The sequence below is a fragment of the Littorina saxatilis genome, linkage group LG7 (assembly GCF_037325665.1).
Source record: "Littorina saxatilis isolate snail1 linkage group LG7, US_GU_Lsax_2.0, whole genome shotgun sequence".
In the NCBI taxonomy this organism is placed as follows: Eukaryota; Metazoa; Mollusca; class Gastropoda; order Littorinimorpha; family Littorinidae; genus Littorina; species Littorina saxatilis.
The window spans coordinates 32,347,007-32,370,179 of NC_090251.1; the positions used below are offsets into that span (position 1 = coordinate 32,347,007).

Sequence of the window (23,173 nt, forward strand, 5' to 3'; positions counted from 1 at the left end):
CTGAACTCCCTCGCTGGGTCGTCTGCTGCTGTTTCGACAGTAGTTTCGGCCTCCTGGGGGGGGAGATCGGAGGAGATGACGGGGTCTCTGAATTCCCTCCCCGCTGGGGTTGGGATGCGAATTGACCCCGTTCAGGGCGGTCCTGTGGGGGCAGGGGTTTCAGGCTTCGTGCCTACGACCACTGCTACTACGGTTCCCTCTGACGTCCGTGTGACTGGTGGCTGTCCCTCTTGTTAAGACGCTCCGGCCGACTAGTTACTGGACGTGGAGGTGTTCGACAGAACGTGGTACTTCTGTCGAATGGTCAGGGCGACGGGAACATTGTTTCTGTTGCTCAGACCGACACCTCCGACCGGACCGTCTTGACCCCACGCCATTCCTTAGCGTCTGGTGTTCGGGTGACGGATGGTCCGGACCAAGGGTCCGGAACGTTCCAGGCTTACGGGTCGGGATCGAACCGGACCCACGGGTCCCGACTGGACTTGACCTCCGGGTTTGGTCCGGACGGGACCCATGGTACGGGACCGTACCGGACCTTAGGGTCCGGTGCGGGACAGTACCTCTGGCCCTTGCCGGACCTACGGGTCCGGATGGTACGGTACGGGACCAGTGGTTCGGTCGGGACCGGACCACCCGACCACCTCTGTTGGTCTGGGTGGTCTGGCACCGAACCGGAACACACCGGACCACCGGACCTACGGGTCCGGATGGTACGGTACCGGACCAGTGGTCCGGTCGGGGCCGGACCACTCGACCACCTCTGTTGGTCCGGGTGGTCTGGCACCGAACCGGACCATGCCGGACCTACGGGTCCGGATGGTACGGTATGTCCACGTCCGACCGAGCCACCCGAACACTTCTGTGGGTACGGATGGTTCGGTACCGAACGGGACCTCCGGATGCTACGGGACCGGACCGAACCTACGGGTTCGGATGGTCCGGTACCGGACCAGTGGTCCGGTCCGAACCGGACCACCCGACCACCTCTGTTGGTCCGGATGGTCTGTCACCGAACCGGACCATACCGGACCACCGAACCTACGGGTCCGGATGGTACGGTAGGTCCACGTCCGGACCGAACCACCCGAACACTTCTGTGGGTACGGATGGTTCGGTGCCGTACGGGACCTCCGGATGGTACGGGACCGGACCACAGGACCGGACCACCCTATCGGATCGGTCCGGACCACCCGACCACCTCTGTTGGTCCGGATGGTCTGGCACCGAACCGGACCTACGGGTCCGGATGGTACGGTATGTCCACGTCCGGACCGAGCCACCCGAACACTTCTGTGGGTACGGGTGGTTCGGTGCCGAACGGGACCTCCGGATGGTACGGGACCGGACCGGACCTACGGGTCCGGATGGTCCGGTACTGGACCGGTGGTCCGGTCCGGACCGGACCACCCGACCACCTCTGTTGGTCCGGATGGTCTGGCACCGGACCACCGGACTTACGGGTCCGGATGGTGCGGTGTGTCCACGTCCGGACCGAACCACCCGAACACTTCTGTGGGTACGGATGGTTCGGTGCCGAACGGGACCTCCGGATGGTACGGGACCGGACCGGAACACCGGACCGGAACACCGGACCACCCTACCGGACCGGTCCGGACCACCCGACCACCTCTGTTGGTCCGGATGGTCTGGCACCGAACCGGACCTACGGGTCCGGATGGTACGGTACGTCCACGCCCGGACCGAGCCACCCGAACACTTCTGTGCGTACGGATGGTTCGATGTCGAACAGGACCTCCGGATGGTACCGGACCTACGGGTCCGGACCTACGGGTCCGGACCTACGGGTCCGGATGGCCCGGTGCCGGACCACCCGACCACCTCTGTTGGTCTGGATGGTCTGGCACCGAACCGGACCATACCGGACCACGGGTCCGTATGGTACGGTATGTCCAAGTCCGGACCTAACCACCCGAACACTTCTGTGGGTACGATGGTTCGGTGCCGAACGGGACCTCCGGATGGTCCGGCACCGGACCGGAACACCGGACCACCCTACCGGACCGGATCGGCACCCCCGACCGGACCGGACCATTTCTTTTCTGATCAGACCCGATGGGTTCCTGTTCAGTCTATAAATGGCGGGGGTTCGTTGGCTGGGCTGACCCAACAGTCGCAGGGTTGTTGTTTTTCTCCCCCTTCGGCTGCTGGAGACGTTTCGTCTTTGGGGCAGGGGTCTTCGCGGCCTCTTGCTTCTGTGGGCGTTTCTTCACAGCCTGCTTCATCGCTTTCGGCTCTTCCCCCTCAAGCTCCCTACACTCCTGCTTTTGAGGAGTTGTCGGGAAGTGAAGAGGAGAGTGAGTCGGAGGACGATAGGGAGGAGGATCAGGGTCGCCCTGAGGTTAACACTGATCCTCTACCCTTGCCGGTTTCTGATGGAACTTCCGAAGCTATGCTTCGTACTTTCCAACAGTACATGACAGACATCACGCGGCGTCTTGACGTCACGGATGCCTCTCTTAAGCGTCTGTCGTCTAGTGTTGACACACAGGACCTGGACCCGGGGTCTGAGGACGAGAGGCAGGAGGCTCGTCCTCGCACAGCTAGAAGGACGTTTGAACAGTTTCAGGACGTCCTTCCCTGAGACGCCCTCTCGTCCTTTGAGTCCGCTTCGGCCCGGGCGTGGGAGGCTCACGCCGCGTCTGCCGGCGGCTCGTTTTATGAACGATCCGTCCGCCGGCAATTCGCGTTCCACCCTAGTCTTAGTGCCACGGTGGAAGCGGCAGCACATCGCCTGAGGAGTACAGATTCACGTGCAAACGCGACCTATGTTCCTCGGGAGGACGCGGGTTCAGTGCCATGCTTTCCTTTGGGAGGCGCACCTCCACTGTTTCCTCGTGTCCAATCTGTTTCGTCCCTCCCTTTTCCCTTTGACTCTCGAACTCTCCCTTTCCAGACTTCGAGTGTTTAGGGTGGGGCTGACGGTGATGTGTTCGTTGGGGAGGTGCCTTCGGTCAAGAAGGTGGAACTGAGCTCTGCTTCGTTCCACAATCTTGAGGCCACCGTTTCTTCCACAGTCGAGGCCCAATCACAGGCCTTGACATGGATGAGCACGCTGTCCACACTGTTGAACCCTCCCGATCGGGCAGAGTCCGATTCCACTCGGGTCCTTGACACGGTTCGAGTGGATCGGGCTTTGCATGCCGTGCGATCGTGCGTGACGTCTGCGGCAGAATTGGCCATTGGAACACGGGTCCACTTTATTGGCCCTGTTCCGTGATCATTTTCTGCCTACTTCTATAGTGCCTCCGGATATGAGGAAGAGTCTGAGGAACACGTTTCCTCAGCCTTCTTCCCTCTTTCATCCGGACACTGTTCGTTCTGTGGTGGAGTCCACACGCCAGAGGAACACTGATTCTCTGATGGTTGGCCTCGCTGCTTCGGCGACGGCGGCGGGGAGTAAGAGAAGTGCTACAGTCACCTCCAGCTCCCAGCCTCAGAAGAAGAAGAAGAAGCCAGTTTCACTGCCTCCTTCTTCCTCCTCTTAGGCGCCTGTTGCGTTCCCAAGCAAGACGAAGGGTGCTCAGACAGGTAAGGGGAAGCACCACCACCAGGGGGGTGGTCGCAAGCCTGCGCCTGCCCGCCAGCAGAATTTTCAGTGAGTCCCGGCCCTACGTTGACGCCCCCTCAAGTTGCCCCTCTTTCGTCCGTCGGTTCCCTTTTTCGGGCCCGCGGCATGTGGGGCAGACTGGTCTCCAACCAGTTTTTCTTGAGGGTGGTGTGGTCGGGGTTTTCTCTACCGCTGTCGTCACAACCTCCATTGTCCGCTCTACCCTGGACGTTCCCCCCTCCTCGAGACCCTGCCAGATGGCAGGCTCTTCAGGACGAGGTGAACTCGTTGGTCGAGAAGAAGGCGGTCTACCCCCTTTCTCAGCCTTCTCGGGGGTTCTGCTCCCGCCTGTTCACCGTCCCCAAAAAGGACGGCCGGTTCAGGCCGGTGTTGGACCTCTCCACCTTGAACTTGTACCTTCACAGGTGCAAGTTCAAGATGGAAACCCCTTCGTCGGTCCGGTTGGTCATCCGGCCAAACGTTTGGGCCATGTCTGGGACCTCCAGGATGCTTACTTCCACATCCTGGTGGCCCCGGGGTACCGACATCTGCTCCGGTTCGTTTGGGAGGGCACAGTGTTCGAGTTTCGGGCCCTCCCATTCGGCCTGTCCTTGGCCCCTCTGATTTTCAACGGGGACAACAACACCACATGCTTAGCTTACCTTCGCCACCAGGGGGGCACCAATTCTCGGTCCCTCTCCCTGTTGGCGGAGGAGATTCTGCTCTGGTGCCAGACCAATCAGGTCCGGATGTCAGTCCAGTTCGTTCCGGGGAAAATGAACGCCCTGGCCGACATTCTCAGTCGGGGCGATCAGGTTCTCTCCACAGAATGGACCATCGCTCACAACGTTCTACAGCGTCTGTGGGCAAGGTGGGACCGTCCTCTGATCGATCGGTTCGCAACTCGATTCAGCGCTCGGCTTCCCAGGTACGTCAGCCCCTTTCGAGACATGAATGCGTTCCACTTGGACGCATTCACTCTCTTGTGGAGGCTCCTCGATGCTTACGCCTATCCCCCGACATCTCTGATTCCGAGGGTGCTGGCAAAATATCTGCAGGAACGACCAAGACTGATTTTGGTCGCGCCTTACTGGCCAACAGCTCCGTGGTTTCCAGATCTTCGCGGTCTCACCCACGTAGACCCTCTACCTCTGGATCTGGACGGGGGAGGTCTGCTCCAGCCTCGATCATGCCTCCCTCATCCACGTCCAGAGAGTCTGTGCTTGACCGCATGGCTCTTGTGCGCTCCAAACTGCTTGCACTAGGATTGCACAAGAGTTCAGTAGAGTTTTCCTTGAACGCTAAGAGGCGATCAACTAATCAGCTCTACGACTTACGCTGGAGAGCTTGGGCCACCTTCGCCTTGTCCAAGGGGATAAAGCCGCTTTATCCCTCAACACAGGACTTGGCCAACTTCCTGGTGGAAGTGTATCAAAAGAAGAGTCTTTCTTCTAAGACTCTTCTTGGATACAGATCTGCCATCGCTTCCACGATTGCGGCCGCTACTGGTCGCAGATCTGAACACTTGATCAGGTCCTCCCTCATCGCTAATGTCCTTTCGGGTATTAGCAATGCAGCGGTGTCTAAACCTCGGGTTTCATTTCCCAAGGGGGATGTCTTTCTGGTCCTCAAACTCCTGCGTAGCAATGAGTTTGAACCCCTGGCAGGCATCAGTATCAAGTTGCTGATTTTTAAGACTAATTGTTCCTCATCGCTTTAGCCACTTGCCGTAGACTCAGTGGTATTCAAGCTTTGAGTGGCCTGGACTTTGACATTGAGTTCACCACACAGCAGTGGTTGCCAGCATGGTCACGTCAGTCTAAGGTATGTTTCTTGGGTATATTTTCTTTTACGGTAGTACTGTTCGAAAATTGCCTGGGTATCTTAATCCTTGGATTTAAGTGATTTTGATTAAGGAGTTTAATACTCTACATATCACCCTCACACCACTCTGGTATTCTGTGCAAGAATAGTACTGTCGAGGTAAGTGTTATATTGACTGTAAGGCTTCTTTTTAAGCCTACTGTCTATATGATACTTACCGAGACAGTACTATTAGAGTTTCCCTCCCGCCTCCCCTCTTGATATGTTATGGGCTTTTTGAGGGTCTGCAGCTCATAAAGAAAGAGGACGCGCCACCTACATCCTGTAAGGGGGAAGCACTCGGACAGTGCTTGGGATCCACGGTGGCGCATGGTTATGGGAGATAATTGTACCCACTCAGCGTTTTGTCCAATTTTTTCGGCCTATAATAGATAATGTGCAAGAATAGTACTGTCTCGGTAAGTATCATATAGACAGTAGGCTTAAAAAGAAGCCTTACATTCTCTGCCTTTCTTTGTATGTAACCTACTTTAGCTTAGTATTTCAAAAACATCTGCTCCTGTGCACCTCCGTAACAACCTGTGTCTGGCCTGTCTGAAAACACCTCAGTGTGAGGGGTTTTGCTGCCAGCGCAGTGAAGATAAAGAGGGAAAAATGTTCTCTGCTCGCGCGGCAGCAAGCAGGATGTCTCTGAACTATGTGGCTAAGTTTTAAGAACGAACTTCAGCACATGCATGTCTGTCTGTAACGCTTATCTTATGCACATAGAGTCTCGAACAGGTAAGGCCCAAACAAAACATTTGAGTTTGGTCATAAAAGGGTAAGTCGGGGAATCGGAAACATTGATTTATTGTTTTTCTTGGCATAATCAATGCCTCTATCTTCTGCAGGCCCTACCACCGCCACTGGAACCACAAACATCACAAGCTGTGATTTTGAGGCCGCTGACCTGTGCGGTTTTACCCAGCAGGCCTCGGGAGACCAGTTTGACTGGACGCGCCATTCAGGAAAAACATCATCGGCCTTGACGGGACCCACCAACGATCACACCTATGGCACTGGTGCAGGTGAGTAGACTGGTTGAAATAAATTGCAAGTGTTTGTAGCTGAGCCTGAAAGTGGACTAGGCAGGAAATAACTTTGTATTTTTTTTTTTTATGGGCTTTGGAAGAGTTAGGCTCCTAAGAAAATGAGGCAAATGTTGTTGCTATTCATCATTGAGTCAGTCAATCGTGAGCGTCACAATGAAATATGAGCTCTGATGTTCACTTTGTGCAATGTCCCTTCCAAAATATGTATGTTTCTTTGTTTGTGATTTGGGTGCGTGGCTGAAGAGTAACAAAAAACAAGAGTTTCAGCATTGCAGTTAAAATGAGTGGTTTCTTTTAATTAGGTTTCATAATATAATAATACAAGAATTTATAACGCGCACATATCTCACCACAAGGCGACTTAAGGCCCACTCATACACATTCTTTCGCATTAACAACTCAAGCACACTCATATACACTTACGCAATATGTGCATGGCAACAGGATCGTACTTTCATCGCAGTATCTCCTCTTTGTTTTACCTTGGAAGTGGGAATGGATAGGGCTGAAACGGCAGATGTCTTTTTCATTTTGTTTTGTATTGAAAATATACTCAGCACACATGTACAATTGTGTCCTTCAGGCCACTACATGTACACAGAGGCTTCCGCCCCTCGTCACCCAGGTGACAAAGCAGTGCTCAACTCCTTCGTCGTCCCGGCAACCACCCAGCAGACCTGTGTCAACTTCTGGTACCACATGAGCGGCAATCAGATCGGCACGCTCAGTGCTTACCTCAAGGTCAATGGACGAAATCAACAACGCATTTGGTCCTTGAAAGGTGAGTGTACACTGATACTTTGATGGAAGATGGTGAAATCAGTTTCATGGTCAACGGACGGAATCAACATTGCATTTGGTATGAAACTAATCCTTTTTTGTCTTGACTACAGGTAACCAGGGTTCTGCCTGGAAGCTTGCCAGCGTCAGCTTACCTGTTGTCAAGCAGCCATGGCAGGTGTCCTTCGAGTCCGTTCGGGGTAACGGCGTGATGGGGGATGTCGCCATTGACGATTTCTCCATCTCCGCTTCTGGCTGTGGCGCAGGAGCGTATCCAGGTATTGAAATCACACCACCCGCCTCCCTTATATGGGGGGTGTATAGGCTTCCCTCGGATAGTACACCTTTAAGTTGAAAGATGATGTTACCCCATGAAAATCCTCAACACATCTGTGTTGGTTGACGTAATCATGTGCATGAGAAGGCATGTACCTTGAGTGTTATACTGATCAGTGCTTCTTTGCGGTACAGTGGAACCCCCCTTTAAAGACCTCAAAAAAATCTGAGAAAATCAGGTCTTAAAAAGAAGGGGGTCTTAAAATGGAGGTACATTTACACAGGTTATGAACAGAAAATCTCAAAAAGCAAGGTCTTAAAAAGCAGGAAGTCTTAAATCCGTGGTTCTTAAAAATGGGGTTCTTAAAAATGGGGCTCTTAAAAATGGGGTTCTTAAAAATGGGGCTCTTAAAATGGGGTTCTTAAAAATGGGGCTCTTAAAAATGGGGTTCTGAAAAATGGGGCTCTTAAAATGGGGTTCTTAAAAATGGGGCTCTTAAAAATGGGGTTCTTAAAAATGGGGCTCTTAAAAATGGGGTTCTTAAAAATGGGGCTCTTAAAAATGGGGCTCTTAAAAATAGGGTTCTTAAAAATGGGGCTCTTAAAAATGGGGTTCTTAAAAATGGGGCTCTTAAAAATGGGGTTCTTAAAAATGGGGCTCTTAAAATGGGGTTCTTAAAATGGGGCTCTTAAAAATGGGGTTCTTAAAAATGGGGCTCTTAAAAATGGGGTTCTTAAAATGGGGCTCTTAAAAATGGGGTTCTTAAAAATGGGGCTCTTAAAATGGGGTTCTTAGAAATGGGGCTCTTAAAAATGGGGTTCTTAAAAATGGGGCTCTGAAAATGGGGTTCTTTAAAATGGGGTTCTTAAAAATGGGGTTCTTAAAAATGGGGCTCTTAAAATGGGGTTCTTAAAAATGGGGCTCTTAAAAATGGGGCTCTTAAAAATGGGGTTCTTAAAAATGGGGTTCTTAAAAATGGGGTTCTTAAAAATGGGGCTCTTAAAAATGGGGCTCTTAAAAATGGGGCTCTTAAAAATGGGGTTCTTAAAAATGGGGCTCTTAAAAATGGGGTTCTTAAAAATGGGGTTCCACTGTACTGTTCGCTCAGGAATTATGCCACCATTTCATGTGTGATTTTCTGTGCTTCTAGGCAACTGTAACTTTGACAACGGACTGTGCTCGTGGACCAAGGACCACTCCGGGGACTTTGACTGGATCTCCGGCACCGGTCAGACTAACAGTCATGGCACAGGGCCCACTGGGGATCACACCAGCACAAGAGGTCAGTTTTATCTCTTCTTCTTCTTCTTCTTCTTCTTCTTCTTCTTCTTCTCATTCTTCTTCGTTCATGGGCTGAAACTCCCACGTTCACTCATGTTTTAGCACGAGTGGATTTTTATGTGAATGACTGTTTTTACCCCGCCATTTAGCCAGCATATGCCGACTTTGGGGAGTCAAGTTTTATGTTTTGGGACTTGTTTTTGGGGGCAGCTTTTCCATATTCAGGCCTCAGTTTCACTGATTAGCTTTGACTGAATGACCACTTTTTGTTGGCTCTAATTTTTCGGGTTTTAGGTCATATAGTAAATACCTGCCTCAGTGACCACTTCTCAATAACGAACAACTGCCCATTACGAACACCTGGCAGGATGCCAGTTGAGGGTTTTTCTATATAATTCACCTTTCCATAACAACAACCTGTCTGTATGAACTGCTTTTGGTCGGTTCCTCAGGTAGTCGCTATTGACAGGTTTCACTGTTCTGGTTTGCATGAACCCTGCTCTGGCCAGATCACTGATTTTCTTTTTCACTCTTTCATCCTGACTTCTTGCTGATTTTCTCATTTTAAATCTTGTTGGAACAAGATCTGTTTCTGTGGGTTTCAAAGCAGCTTATGGAAGCTTACTTTTTGTAGTGGAGAGTTAATGTTGTTTGTAGAAAAGTTTGTTGAAAAGCAGTGCAAAAGGTGTTTGTTACAGTTGCATGTAAATTTTTACTGCAATAATTTTGTTTCCAGGCAAATACATGTACATTGAAACCTCATCGCCCAGGAAACTGAATGACCGAGCTCTGCTTGCCAGTGAGATGCTTCCAGGGGGGTCGGCCTCGTGCCTGCACTTTTACTACAACATGTACGGCGCCAACATCAACACGCTGAGAGTGTGGGTGCAGCAGAACGCGAACAGCATGCAGGTGCCCCTCTTTGAGCTGAAGGGGCAGCAGAGCACGACTGGATCACAGTGGTTACGTGCCCAGGTCCCCCTCCCCAAGCAGAATGACTCCTTCAGCGTAAGTTTTGTAGTATTCTTAGATAAAAATGTGTGTTATCGATTATAAGGCAACAAAATATTAGGGTTGGTATGACATTTTTTCTATTTTTTTTTTGATTGACGTTAGTGTTTTATTTACATGGGCATTAAGGTGGCATTTTATTGGCCGGAAATCAGGTGAGCTGTGTCCCCTGGATGTCGGAGAATAGTTACTTGCCTTGTAAAGGCTGCAAAATTGAGTGTTGTCATTGTTCTTTATTTCTTTTTGAAGGCTAGAAACAAGTTCTAGGGGAGGAAAAACTAGGGATGGTCAGGAGTCAGAGACATTTAATTTTTTCTTGGCCTTATTTAAAAATGATGGATTTGAATGTAGATTCAGTAAGAGATGACAGGGACCTATGACATTAGCATTGGGTAACATAATATATATATATGGTGATGTAATAATAATAATATAATATAAGACAGAATCACTCTTTTCAGTTTTGATAGACGATATTTGGAAATAACTGGCGGGTTTATACGGGTTATAAAAGAGTGAATACTCTTGTTGTTATTGAGGCAAAATAGTTTGTGTCTTCACACAAGGACAAGGAGCATGTGGTAAAGTTTGTGTCTTCACACAAGGACAAGGAGCATGTGGTAAAGTTTGTGTCTTCACACAAGGACAAGGAGCATGTGGTAAAGTTTGTGTCTTCACACATGGACAAGGAGCATGTGGTAAAGTTTGTGTCTTCACACATGGACAAGGAGCATGTGGTAAAGTTTGTGTCTTCACACATGGACAAGGAGCATGTGGTAAAGTTTGTGTCTTCACACAAGGACAAGAAGCATGTGGTAAAGTTTGTGTCTTCACACATGGACAAGGAGCATGTGGTAAAGTTTGTGTCTTCACACATGGACAAGGAGCATGTGGTAAAGTTTGTGTCTTCACACAAGGACAAGGAGCATGTGGTAAAGTTTGTGTCTTCACACAAGGACAAGGAGCATGTGGTAAAGTTTGTGTCTTCACACAAGGACAAGGAGCATGTGGTAAAGTTTGTGTCTTCACACATGGACAAGGAGCATGTGATAAAGTTTGCCTCAATAAAAGCAAGAGTATTCACTCTTTCACGACCCATAGAAACCCGATAGGGTTATTTTTCCGGAATTGGTCTATTTTTAGGCAACATGTAACGCAAAGATTTTGATTTTTGAGAAGCATAATTGATAACACATGCCTTGGCATGCTAGAATCAAACAAACAAACAAACACATCAGTATTTTAGACAATTTGTTTTATTTACTGTTAGGTTCTATTTGTCCTAAAGTATGTCTTTTTGCATTTTCAGATTGTGTTTGAGGGTGTGAGAGGCACATTCGCTCTGGGAGACATTGCCCTTGATGATATTACCTTTGACAATGCTACTACCTGCACATGTAAGTTTACTTCTATTTTCTCTCAGCTATTGTTATTAACTCAGTCCGTTAGTGAATCATTCATTTGTGACCCTCCACCACGGAATGAGTCGCATGTCACCTTTGCATGATTTTCATATTTTTACATTTTCCTAAAGAGTTTTTTATGCTCTATCCAGTGGTGAAAACCGTTTCAGAAAAGAGCGAAAACTTTTTGAGTTATAAGCCTGTGACTAAGGTGACCCTCACACCGTTACCAGACACTCCCCGGACTTATATTAAGCCAGCGCAGAACCGCGCGAGGTGACATGCGACTCATTTCGTGGTGGAGGGTCACAATTCACTGAGTAATCAACCAGACAGTAAGTTAATCAAACACTCAGGTGTGTAGTCAGTCAGAGTCTGTCAGATGATTTTAGATTGTCAACTTAGTCAGTCAAAATTGAAATGAGAAAAAGGTTTGAGAGTGCTTGTGAATAAGCAGAGGCTTGTGCTTAACTTGGGGATGTGATCTTAGCATGTATAAATCATCATATTTTGTGTAGAGAAAAGAAAGAAAGGGGTGTTTTGAGTGATAGCTTACCTTGTGTTAAATGCTGTTCGAGTATTTCACAGAAAGCTACAACATCAGGAATTACAGTAAGTATTTAAACAGTGGAACCCCCTCAATGCCTCAATTTCAGACTTTTATCAGTATGAGAGCCTGCGTTCTGAGATTTTCTGTTCATAACTTCTGTAAACATGTACTTCCATTTTCAGGCTATTTTTTTGTTTCAAGACCTGGTTTTCTGAGATTGCTGGCAGTCTACTTCAGTAATATATGTTTTGGTTCCATGTCAAGTGTCAAATTTGGGTACGTGTTGTCAAGTGATCACTGGGCCTTATTGTTACAGTGTCACCAAGCAAAGCTACGCCTCAAGCCACGGCTGTGACCTTCCGACCTCTGGCCCTTACCACCGCTGCCACCACAGGGAAACCTCTGACCACCACTACACCACCAAAACCAGGTAAAGGTTGCGGTAGATGCGGAGGGTGGGAAGGAGGACAAGGAGGGGGGAAGGGTGTGATTTAGAAAGGAGGAAATGGGGAACCATGAACTGTATCACGTTCTTAAAAGTTAACTAAAAAAAACCAAAAAAATCGATTTTTCAGACTTTGCAAGGAAGGTGACTCTTCTCCAACACCCAGTGGACACAGCTCGTGTTATATCCAGCCAATAAAAAGCCTAATGCGCCTGTGTAATTGAAAAACAAACATCAATTAAAAAAAGATATTCAAAAAATGAATCAACTGATCGACCCGCATTTTTTGGCCTTGTTATAGAAAACACTTATTATTTTGGGGGGCCTAGCTGTTTGAGGCAGAGCGCAATGACAACATAAAATAACCAAAGGACACAGATGCTCTACATATGGACAACAGTAAATCTTCTTCTTCTTCTGCGTTCGTGGGCTGAAACTCCCCCGTACACTCGTGTTTTTTGCACGAGTGGAATTTTACGTGTATGATCGTTTTTACCCCGCCATTAAGGCAGCCATACGCCGCTTTCGGAGGAAGCATGCTGGATATTTTCGTGTTTCTATAACCCACCGAACTCTGACATGGATTACAGGATCTTTTCCGTGCGCACTTGGTCTTGTGCTTGCGTGTACACACGAAGGGGGATAAGCCACTAGCAGGTCTGCACATAAGTTGACCTGGGAGATCGGAAAAATCTCCACACTTAACCCACCAGGCAGCCGCGACCGGCGACAACAGTAAATGAAAGTGATGGTGAACGGGTCTTATTCACTTATTTACATGCACATAAAAACCCAAAATTAAAGAGGGCCTGGTAGCTCAGTTGGTAGAGCACTGGACTCCTAGGGTCACAGGTTCGAATCCAGGCCGGGACAGACACGAGTCACTTTATGTGAAGACTCGGAGACAGTAAGAAACATTGGATGAACAAGCGACTTTCTATTCGAATCATCAAACAGGTGCAGTGAGCTGCGACTTCAGCCGTGATTTCTGCGGGTGGTCTCAGGACACGACAGACAACTTTAATTGGCTGCGTCATGCCAAGGGCACGCCCTCTGCCAGCACTGGGCCCACGGGAGACCACACTACCGGAAGTGAGTCGGGAAAAAATGTTGCACTTAGAATGTAAATTGTTGTTGTTGAAGGATGTGTGTGTGTGTTTACGTGTGTGTGTGTGGGTATTTATGTGCATGTTGGTGTATGCATGAGAGAGATTGTGTGGGTGTGCATGGGGTTGGAACCTGTATTTATTTTTCTCTACTTCCTTCCAAAGGTTTGAAACCTCTGACAGCTTAGGATGTGTGTTTGCATTAAAAAAGAAAGAGAAAAGAAGTAAAACGGATGTGTTTGTGTGGTGGATGCATACATGTACTTTTGAGTAGTTCTTTCACAAACTTCAACAACTCATCCCCGTCTCTCCCCAACTCAGCGGGCTACTACGCCTACGTGGAGACGTCCACCGGCAGACTGAACAACAAGGCACGGCTACTGAGTCCCAGCGTTCAGAAACCCGCCACCACCTGCTTCTCCTTCTGGTACAACATGTACGGCGCCCACGTCAACACCCTCAACTTCTACGTCAGCAACAACAACACCATGGGCGCCCTCATCTGGACGCTGAAGGGCACGCAAGGGCCCGAGTGGCACTTTGACCAGTTCACCGTGCCTGCTAACACCCAGAAGGTAATTGGAGTACGCACTCACAGGGTGTGCAGGAGAGGGGTAATGAGCCGAGATTAGGTTAAAGGGGTGGGATTGTTTTGAAACTGGTGTTTTGTGTTTTACCACTCTGTTGTGTGCCTGTAGGGGAGGGGTTAGAGAGAAAGTGTGAGAGAGGGAGTGTGTGTGGAGGTCTTAAAATGGGGATCTTTGAGGAGGGGTTTCACTGTGCTTGCAAACTTTTGCACAGCTTTTCTAATTTTATTTTTTGTTCTGGCGTTTGTAGATCACTGTTGAAGCATTGCGAGGTGTTGGCGCTCAAGGTGACATTGCTGTGGACGACTTCAACATCACAAATGGGGACTGTCCCCGTAAGTATACTGAGCTGCAGATTTGTCAAAATGGATTTGAGAATTAATAATCCTTTCAGCCTTAAATTAAAATATAAAAAAAAGAAACGAGGGGTAAATGATCCTTTTTATACAAGGTGGGAGCAGTGTGGAAGTGCACTAACATGGGTGTTACTCTTCCGGCTTTTGCCGGATTTCCGGTTTTTGAAAAAATCTGAAGCCGGAAATTCCGGTTTTCCGGGTTTTCAAAAAAAAAAAAAAAAAAAGCTTTGTTTCGCTAAGTTGAAATAACGAGCAGCGGTTCCGATCCGACTTTTGACATCGGTTCGCGTGCTTTCTCGGTTCGCTCCCTTGGATTTGCCGCCATCTTGCTTATTATGATTTGGTTTCGTCGGTGTCCAGAAACTTTCTTTCAAACTTGAGCATTTTGGACCCCTTCCTTTCAGGTTTTTTGATTTTTCCCAGTAACACCCATGCACTAATATTGAATGTTCAATTTCAAGAAGTTTCAATGCAATTTGTCTTTTTGCAGATTTTTTGTTTTTGTTTGTTTGTTTGCTTAACGCCCAGCCGACCACGAAGGGCCATATCAGGGCGGTCTTTTTGCAGATTCAGTTCTTTAAATTAACTTTATAGCTTGTTGAAATGTTTGCTTGGCATTTACCAGAGGGACAAGGCACCTCACTGGTCGGGCTGTCATGCAACTTTGAGAGCAACAACATCTGTGGCTACACAAACGACAAGGAAGACTTCACCTGGACGCGCAAAATCGGCCGTACTACATCTGGTGGCACTGGCCCTCCAAATGACCACACGTATGGCACATCTCGAGGTAAAGACTAGCTGAGGGAAAGGAAAGGCTAGAGGAGAATGAATCTGTGTCTGAGGGAGCAGGAGAGGGGTTATGAACCGAGATTAAGTTGATGGGGTGGGATTGTTATGAAACTGGTGCTACTGATTTACATAACAGTTATGTGTTTTACCACTCTGTTGTGTGTATGTGTATGTTTTTCCTCTGTAATGTGTGTGTAGGGGAGGGGGAAAGAGAAAGTGTGTGAGAGAGCGTGTGTGTAAGAGAGAGAGAGAGAGAGATTGTGTGTGTGTGTGTGTTTGTGCATGCGTGCGTGTGGGTGTGTGCATGCGTGTGTGTGTGTGTTTCCTTTATTTCTCATGTTCCTTCATTTGAGTTATACCCTGCGAGTACTGAAATCTATGGGGTTTTTTTCTGTTCCGCGCAGGGCATTACATGTACACTGAAGCCTCCGCTCCCCGCCGCACAGGCCAGAAGGCTGGTCTGATTTCCCCACAAGCCGCCAAGGGCTCGTACTGTCTCACGTTCTGGTACCACATGTACGGCAGCCGCATGGGACGACTCAACATCTACACTCGCATCGGCAACAACCGTGGCTCGGCCGTGTGGTCGCGAGCATCCAACCAGGGCAACAAGTGGAACGTCGAGCAGGTCACACTCAACCCTACTGCCAGCTGGAATGTGAGTGGTTTGGAATCGCTGGAAGAGAAGACATGGGTCCAATAAAGGAAGAGAAATTAAATAAAGAGAGAGGGAGAGGGAATATTCACAGAAAGTAAAAGAAACAGTGAGAACTTATTCTGCAAAATGTACAATTTATTTCTAAGACGAACTTTTGTAGTCAAAAGTGCTGATGACTTTTCTGATTTATTTGTTTTGTTTTACAGCTGAACTCTATTATTTGCTTCAGTTGCCAGTCCTGTGAAGAAAAACTAGTTCTTACTGGCAAAATTACACTGAAAACTAATTTCACTAGCATGCAGTTTTATATTACCGTTCACTTTTCTTATTTGTTGAACAGCTGGAGTTTGAGGGTGTCCGTGGAACCGGCATTCAGTCAGACATCGCCATTGACGACGTCAACGTCACAGTGGGAGCCTGTCCCGCTCCTGGTAGGTCCTCAGTTAGCTTACAACATGACTGTTTTTGCACTACAGTGGGAGCTTGTCCCTCTCTTGGTAGGTCCCCAGTTAGCTTACAACTAGACTGTTTTTGCACTACAGTGGGAGCTTGTCCCTCTCTTGGTAGGTCCCCAGTTAGCTTACAACTAGACTGTTTTTGCACTACAGTGGGAGCCTGTCCCTCTCTTGGTAGGTCCCCAGTTAGCCTACAACTAGACTGTTTTTGCTCAACAGTGAGAGCCTGTCCCTCTCTTGGTAGGTCCCCAGTTAGCTTACAACATGACTGTTTTTGCACTACAGTGAGAGCCTGTCCCTCTCTTGGTAGGTCCCCAGTTAGCTTACAACTAGACTGTTTTTGCACAACAGTGAGAGCCTGTCCCTCTCTTGGTAGGTCCCCAGTTAGCTTACAACTAGACTGTTTTTGCACTACAGTGAAACCGCCCTTTAAGACCTTCCTAAATCTGAGAAAATCAGTTCTTGATAAGGAGTGTCATTAAATGGGGGTAAATTTATACAGGTTGTGAACTGACTGTCTCAGAAAACAGGGTCTGAAAAGTCGAGGGGGAGGGGGGGGGGGGGAGGGGGGGGCGCGGGAAGAGGGGGGGTCGGGGGAAGAGGGGGAGGGAGTCTTAAATGGAGGGTCATAAAAGGGGAGTTTGATTGTACAAATAAATGCATGAGATTTCCAGAATTTTGAAGGCTTCAGAATGGAAGGTTTAACATCATTTTTCCAAACATTTCAGGGGATGAAGTATGTTTTTTGACTTCTGAAAACTGCTGAAACTTTTATGGCCGTTTGGGCAAACTTGACAAAGAAAATAAATCCCAGCACAACCCCTGCGTCAGTGAGGGTTTTTGACAGTTAGGCAGATAGATAACTAACGCAGAAAAAAAAATATTTTGGATGCAATTGAATTTTGCAGGAGAGTGCAACTTTGACACTGGCAGCTTGTGTTCCTACACCAACGCGAAGACGGGGGATGTGTTTGACTGGACGCTGCAACATGGCGGGACACCCTCACAGGGTACTGGTCCCAGTGCTGACCATAGCACTGCGTCCACTAGAGGTCAGTTCTTTTGTGTTTGTGTGAGTGTGTGTGCGCGTTTGTGTGTGTGTGTGTGTGCGCGCGTGTTTGTGTGTGTGTGTGTGTGTGTGTGTGGGGGGGGGGAGGTGTGGGGGTGTGTGTGGACACTGTGAGGTGGTGGTACACCCTCTACCCTCACAGGGCACTGGTCCTTATACTGATCATACCACTGCATCCATTAGAGGTCAGTCCTTTTCTGTGTTTGTGTGTCTGTGTGCGTGTGTGTGTGTGAATGTGTGTTTGTGATTTTGTGTGTGTGTGTGAATGAATGTGTATGTTTGTGTGTGTGTGCTGTGTGTGAGTGTGTGTGTGTGTGTGCGTATGTGTGTGTGGATGTTGCGAGGTAGTGGTACGCCCTCTACCCTCACAGGGCACTGGTCCTAAAACTGATCACTAGACGTCAGCCCTGATTTTCTTCATGTCACCCCTTTCGCAAGCGGCTACGCCTACATTGAATTACATGTTGTTCTTCTTTCTCATACCTTATTTTAAGATTGTTTTATGCACAACCATCATCAAACGCTGAAGAAGAAGAAGAAGAAGAAGAGATTGTTTTATGAGATCTTTTTTGCACTCTCTCCACCCCACAGGCTACTACGCTTTCATCGAATCCAGCAAACCGCGACGGAGAGGCGACAAGGCATGGCTGCTGAGCGAAAGTCTGCGCAAGACGGGAAACTCTGTTCACTGTTTCTCCTTCTGGTACCACATGTACGGCGTCTCTGTCGGAACGCTCAACGTGTACCTGTCCACCAACGGTTCTCTGCCTGGCGCTATCCAGTGGAAGCTATCTGGTAACCAAGGCGGCTCGTGGAGCCAGGCGCGCTTCCCTGTCAACTCTTCTGCTGACTTCAGTGTGAGTATGGGCGTTGGTGGGGATAAGGTGTGTGTGAGTGTGTGTGGGTGTGTGTGTTTGTGTGTGTGTGGTGTGGTGTGCAGGGTTCGTACAGGTCATGAAAAACCTGGAAAGTCATGGAATTTGATTTTTAATTTTCCAGGCCTGGAAAGTCATGGAATTTCAATTCAAGTCATGGAAAGTCATGGAATTTAACAAAAATAAGAAAGAAAAAAAAATTAACCAAACAAACCTTGTAGTCTTTCTATGAAAGTAGTGGTCCAGTGAACGATACCTTCCGCCTGTGCTCAAACTCAGTGCAAAGCAAGCCAGTGTCAAAACTGGCAGTGACAAGACGTAACAAGTTTGTGTGTTCGAAAATGGCGACCTGTGGATCAAGTCATGAAAAATGTTATTGAGGCTCATGGAAAGTCATGGAAAAGTCATGGAATTTTTTTTCTAAAAACCAGTGGGGACCCTGGGTGTGGTGTTTTGTGTGTATGTGTTTGAGTGTGTGTGTGTGTGTGTGTTTGAGTGTGTGTGTGTGTGTGTGTGTGTGTGTGTGCTCGTGCGTGTGTGTATGAATATGACATACATGCATACTTGTGTGCATGTTTTGAAAAGGATAGAGTGAGAGGTAAAAACTTTGAAGGGAAAGGAAAGAGAGGTAGTTTGTGAGAAGAGACTGATACAGTTCAGTGATAGTGGTTGTCCTTTGGGTCCGAAGAAGACTTTTGCGTTCTATAGCTTATATGTACACTTGGAGATGGCTCTGCAAGTCTAGTCTGATAGAATTGTAATATTCTGCGTGGTGTGCATGATTAATAGTGAGTGCATTTTTTTTCTTTTTCATTTTGACAACAATTTTTAACAAAACGTTAGATTTGTGCTGTTCTTGTTATTTTGATGACTGACTGTATTTTCTCTCCCTCACTATTTACACACCACTGTTTGTTGCAGATGGTGTTTGAAGGAGTGACTGGCACTGGTAACCTAGGCGACATAGCTGTGGACGACATCACCTACACCAGTGGTGTTTGCGCCTTCACCCCGACCAAGGCTGTACCCCCAAGCCTCACCACCACAACCCCCAGTTCCACCACCACCATCCTCACAACCACACCCGTGCCAGCCACATCTTGTGAGTTCTTCAACGTTTCTGTTGTTGCCACAAAAGTTCAGTGGAACCCTCCTTTTAAATCCTTCAAAAATCCAAGAAAATTGGGTCTTAGAAAAGGAGGGAGCCTTAAAAATAGGAGTAAATGAACAGAGCTAGAGATTATGACCAGAAAATCTGAGAAAATGGGTTTCAAAAGGGAGGGAGTCTTAAATTGGGGGGGGGGGGGGGGGGTGGGGGAGGTTCCACTGTACTTGTGCAAGTTCACTCACACTCACAGTGAACTTGCCCAATTGCCAGTTTAGGACGAAAAAATATTGCTGCCCATGTGAACAGCACAAACACGCAAACTAGTTTTAAGCGGCGATTCTCGCCAGGCTGTACCATTTGGGATTGTCAGGTCATCTTCGTTATTTTTCAGAGAAGAGAAGTAACTGCATTAGCGTGGGTTTGCTAGAGCTGACCAATCAGTAAGCACAATTAAAAACGTCTGCGCAAAATCTTTGACAAGTCACGGCCAAGTCGAGCAGTGCTCAACTGAGGTTTGGAGTCTCTGCTGAATCTGGCCTAAATCGTACCTAAATCGCTGGGGCTGTTATGGCAGACTCTTCGCTGACACGGCCTTGATGACTCAGGAAAGATTTTCAAACGACTAAAGTTGGGGAAAAGTTGGTTGCAACTCTACCATGTGAAAAGCATTTAAAGACAATCTTCGTCCTACAAGGCTTCCTTCACAGGAACTTCACCCTGCAGTCACCTTAAATCACAGTTTGAGCTTTCCTTTTATAAGCTGGCAACTTTTATGCCTTTTTTCTGTTCCTCTTCCAGTGCCTGGAGTGTTCAACTGCAACTTTGAGAGCAACATGTGCGGGTGGACGCAGGCCAAGGACGATCAGTTTGACTGGACCAGGCAGTCCAGGCCCACCGGCACCACCAACACTGGACCCAGGAGTGACCACACCTCTGGACGTGAGTTTACAAATAAAATACCAAAAAAATAAACAATAAAAACATAGCACGGGTGTTGGGTGCGGCCACAGACACACTGGTTTTCTGAAAATTTTGACAATTTGACTGTGTTTTTCAGGTGGCAATTACGTGTACATCAAAACCTCAGCGCCGCGCCGTACCAACGATAAGGCTCGCCTTCTCAGCCCGACCCAAAGCGGCACTGGGGTCAAGTGCGTGACCTTTTGGTACCACATGTACGGCTCCCAGGTGAAAACGCTCAATATGTACGTGACGGGCGACGCAAACCTGGGCAAGGCTGTGTGGACCAAGTCTGGCACGCAGGGAAACACATGGAGGAAAGCTACTGTGGATATCAACCTCGGGGATGCAAATTCCAAACAGTACACTGTGAGTAGACTCTTGCTGTTGTGATAGAATTCCAAAACAGATTGACTGCTGACGTTTCAAAATCATGAATAAAAAAACAACATGGTGGACTGCTAACGTTTTAAAATCAGGAATCGAAAAGTAAAAAAGGTGTACTGCTAATGTTTTCAAATCAAGAATGGAAAAACAAACGAAGGTTAGTCGATCTAAATGAAACATTTACTAGATTCTTGAATTTATGGATCTTTGAAGCACACAAACAAACTACACAATAAACACAAGGGATGTAAACTTTAGCTTCAGGTATCTGGTTTGTTACACAGTTTGAAAAAGCAGCATTCTTATCAGCATCTTTTTGTGCCACAGGAGTGGAAGTCTAAAGGAGCGAAGAAGAAGAAGAAGAAGAAGAAGAAGAAGAAGAAGAAGCATGTTTTCTGCATCTTTTCTTCATACTATTCTCTTTGCTGTTACAGGTGATCTTTGAAGGAATTCGTGGAAATGGCGTCCTAGGAGACATCGCTTTGGATGACATCTCTCAGCGAGTTGGATACTGTAAGTGTTGATGAGTAAAAGAGAGAGAGAGAGACAGAGAGAGAGAGAGTGTATGTCTGTTTATGTGAGTGAATTGGTCCATGTCTGTGTGTTGAACATGGTCTCTGTGTCTGAGTGTGTGTGTGCGCGCTTGTGAACAATGAAAAGAAAACCCCATACCATGGCCAACATATACTACACATGATCACAATCTTCTGTCGACGCATGCATGTTTGTTTGTTTGTTTACCTGTACGCGTGTTTGTGTGTGCATGAGAAAAATTTTCATATCTGTTGCCCTTCATTAAAGGCACACTCCTTCTCCTGAAAACAGTTTGGCTCGCCGTCTCAGAACTGTCGAGACTTTTATATGGGATAGGACCATCCCTCCACTTGGTCACAAACACAAAAGGAACAACCTACCTAAACTTCAGACAAACTTGCTGTGTATGTTTTCAGGTAACTCGAGCGGCACAGAGCCAGGCACCTGCAACTTTGAGGATCCGAAGCTGTGTATGTTTTCAGGTAACTCGAGCGGCATAGAGCCAGGCACCTGCAACTTTGAGGATCCGAAGCTGTGTATGTTTTCAGGTAACTCGAGTGGCATAGAGCCAGGCACTTGCAACTTTGAGGATCCGAAGCTGTGTATGTTTTCAGGTAACTCGAGTGGCATAGAGCCAGGCACCTGCAACTTTGAGGATCCGAAGCTGTGTATGTTTTCAGGTAACTCGAGTGGCATAGAGCCAGGCACCTGCAACTTTGAGGATCCGAAGCTGTGCAGCTACCAGCAGGACCACAGCGGCGCGGACAAGTTTGACTGGACACGACAATCCAGGCGGACAGGGACATCTAACAGCGGACCCACCAGTGACCACACCTATGGCACCAGTCAAGGTAAAAGGGGAGAGAAAAGGAGCAAGGATGCTGAACATTTTTTGTTCATGTGAGGTTTCCGCATGTTTAGAATGACACAGGAACCATTCCTGCCAAAAATGGTCCCAGAGCAAGACACATTATCCTTTTGTGAATGCCAAAAAAATCAACGTCAATATAACACTTACCTCGACAGTACTATTCTTGCACATTATCTATTATAGGCCGAAAAAATTGGACAAAACGCTGCGTGGGTACAATTATCTCCCATAACCATGCGCCACCGTGGATCCCAAGCACTGTCTGAGTGCTTCCCCCTTACAGGATGTAGGTGGCGCGTCCCTCTTTCTTTTTTCGCGCGTGACAGTAGGCTGTGTTTCTGCTGCGCTCCCGGATTATTTTGGATTCTAGAGTCTTCTTTTCTGTGTGGATTACCACCTGTTGGATTTTTGTGTGTTATTCCACTTCTGGCTTGAGGCTACGTTGTTTTTCTTCCAACTTGTGCCTCCGTTGTTGTGTGGCGGACTCGGCGTGCCTACCGTCCTACTTCGTGGTGACCGGTCGTCTGCTTCTCGTTTCGCCTCATTCACTTGAGTATTGACCTAATTTTCTTTGAATTTTGTTAATTCTCGATTTTTTAAGGGTACGTACAGGGCGAGGTAGGATGTCTCGTCTTGTTTTGGGCTCTGGTTCTACGGAACCAGAGTCTGCCGGGGGCAACCCTTCTCCGGGCGCACAGCGTCATGTTTTGCGCACGGACAGGGGGACCTTTCGGCGCTCCGACTCTCCCTCCCCAAACGCTTTGCGTTTGCGGCGAGGGAGGGCGGAGAAAGCCTGTTTGAGCAAGCTCAATGCGAGCTTGCTCAAACAGGCTGGGCTTGAACCTGGGACTTCGGGCGGGGCTGCGCCGTCGAAGGTTCGGGGAAGGTCGAGGGGAAAGAAAAAGCTTCTTTCTCCTTCTCCTTCCGTGGAACACGCTTCCCCCCCTTCGACGCCGTTGTCCGGCCCTCAGTCTCAGGCTTCAGCTTCTCCCGGTTTCAAGCCTGGGGGGAAGGTTTCCTTCTCCTCCCTGGCTCGAATCCGGGGGCGGGTCGATTCCCAACCCTCTTTGGGGGTTGGTGAATCTGATCTAGGGGCTACGGGAGAGACTCAGGTTTCGACTTCTTTCTTTTCCGGTGCCTCTCCTGTGCCCTCCTCGGTTTCCACCGCTGTGGAAACCAGGAGGG

General features: G+C 48.2%; 1 protein-coding gene across 1 annotated transcript in view; it reads left to right on the forward strand.

The window, feature by feature from the left end:
• Positions 1-23,173, forward strand: part of LOC138971979 (MAM and LDL-receptor class A domain-containing protein 2-like) — a 299,457-nt gene that overhangs the window by 41,287 nt on the left and 234,997 nt on the right. Inside the window, exons 25-46 of the mRNA XM_070344823.1 lie at positions 6,283-6,459; positions 7,067-7,264; positions 7,377-7,541; positions 8,691-8,822; positions 9,558-9,829; positions 10,399-10,842; positions 11,142-11,229; positions 12,102-12,215; positions 13,188-13,322; positions 13,658-13,911; positions 14,174-14,258; positions 14,905-15,069; positions 15,476-15,729; positions 16,070-16,160; positions 17,093-17,236; positions 17,845-18,110; positions 19,050-19,230; positions 20,035-20,175; positions 20,294-20,565; positions 21,018-21,096; positions 21,534-21,665; positions 21,798-21,968. Coding sequence (XP_070200924.1) covers positions 6,283-6,459; positions 7,067-7,264; positions 7,377-7,541; positions 8,691-8,822; positions 9,558-9,829; positions 10,399-10,842; positions 11,142-11,229; positions 12,102-12,215; positions 13,188-13,322; positions 13,658-13,911; positions 14,174-14,258; positions 14,905-15,069; positions 15,476-15,729; positions 16,070-16,160; positions 17,093-17,236; positions 17,845-18,110; positions 19,050-19,230; positions 20,035-20,175; positions 20,294-20,565; positions 21,018-21,096; positions 21,534-21,665; positions 21,798-21,968 — 3,960 coding nt within the window. The remainder of the gene's footprint in view (positions 1-6,282; positions 6,460-7,066; positions 7,265-7,376; positions 7,542-8,690; positions 8,823-9,557; positions 9,830-10,398; positions 10,843-11,141; positions 11,230-12,101; positions 12,216-13,187; positions 13,323-13,657; positions 13,912-14,173; positions 14,259-14,904; positions 15,070-15,475; positions 15,730-16,069; positions 16,161-17,092; positions 17,237-17,844; positions 18,111-19,049; positions 19,231-20,034; positions 20,176-20,293; positions 20,566-21,017; positions 21,097-21,533; positions 21,666-21,797; positions 21,969-23,173) is intronic.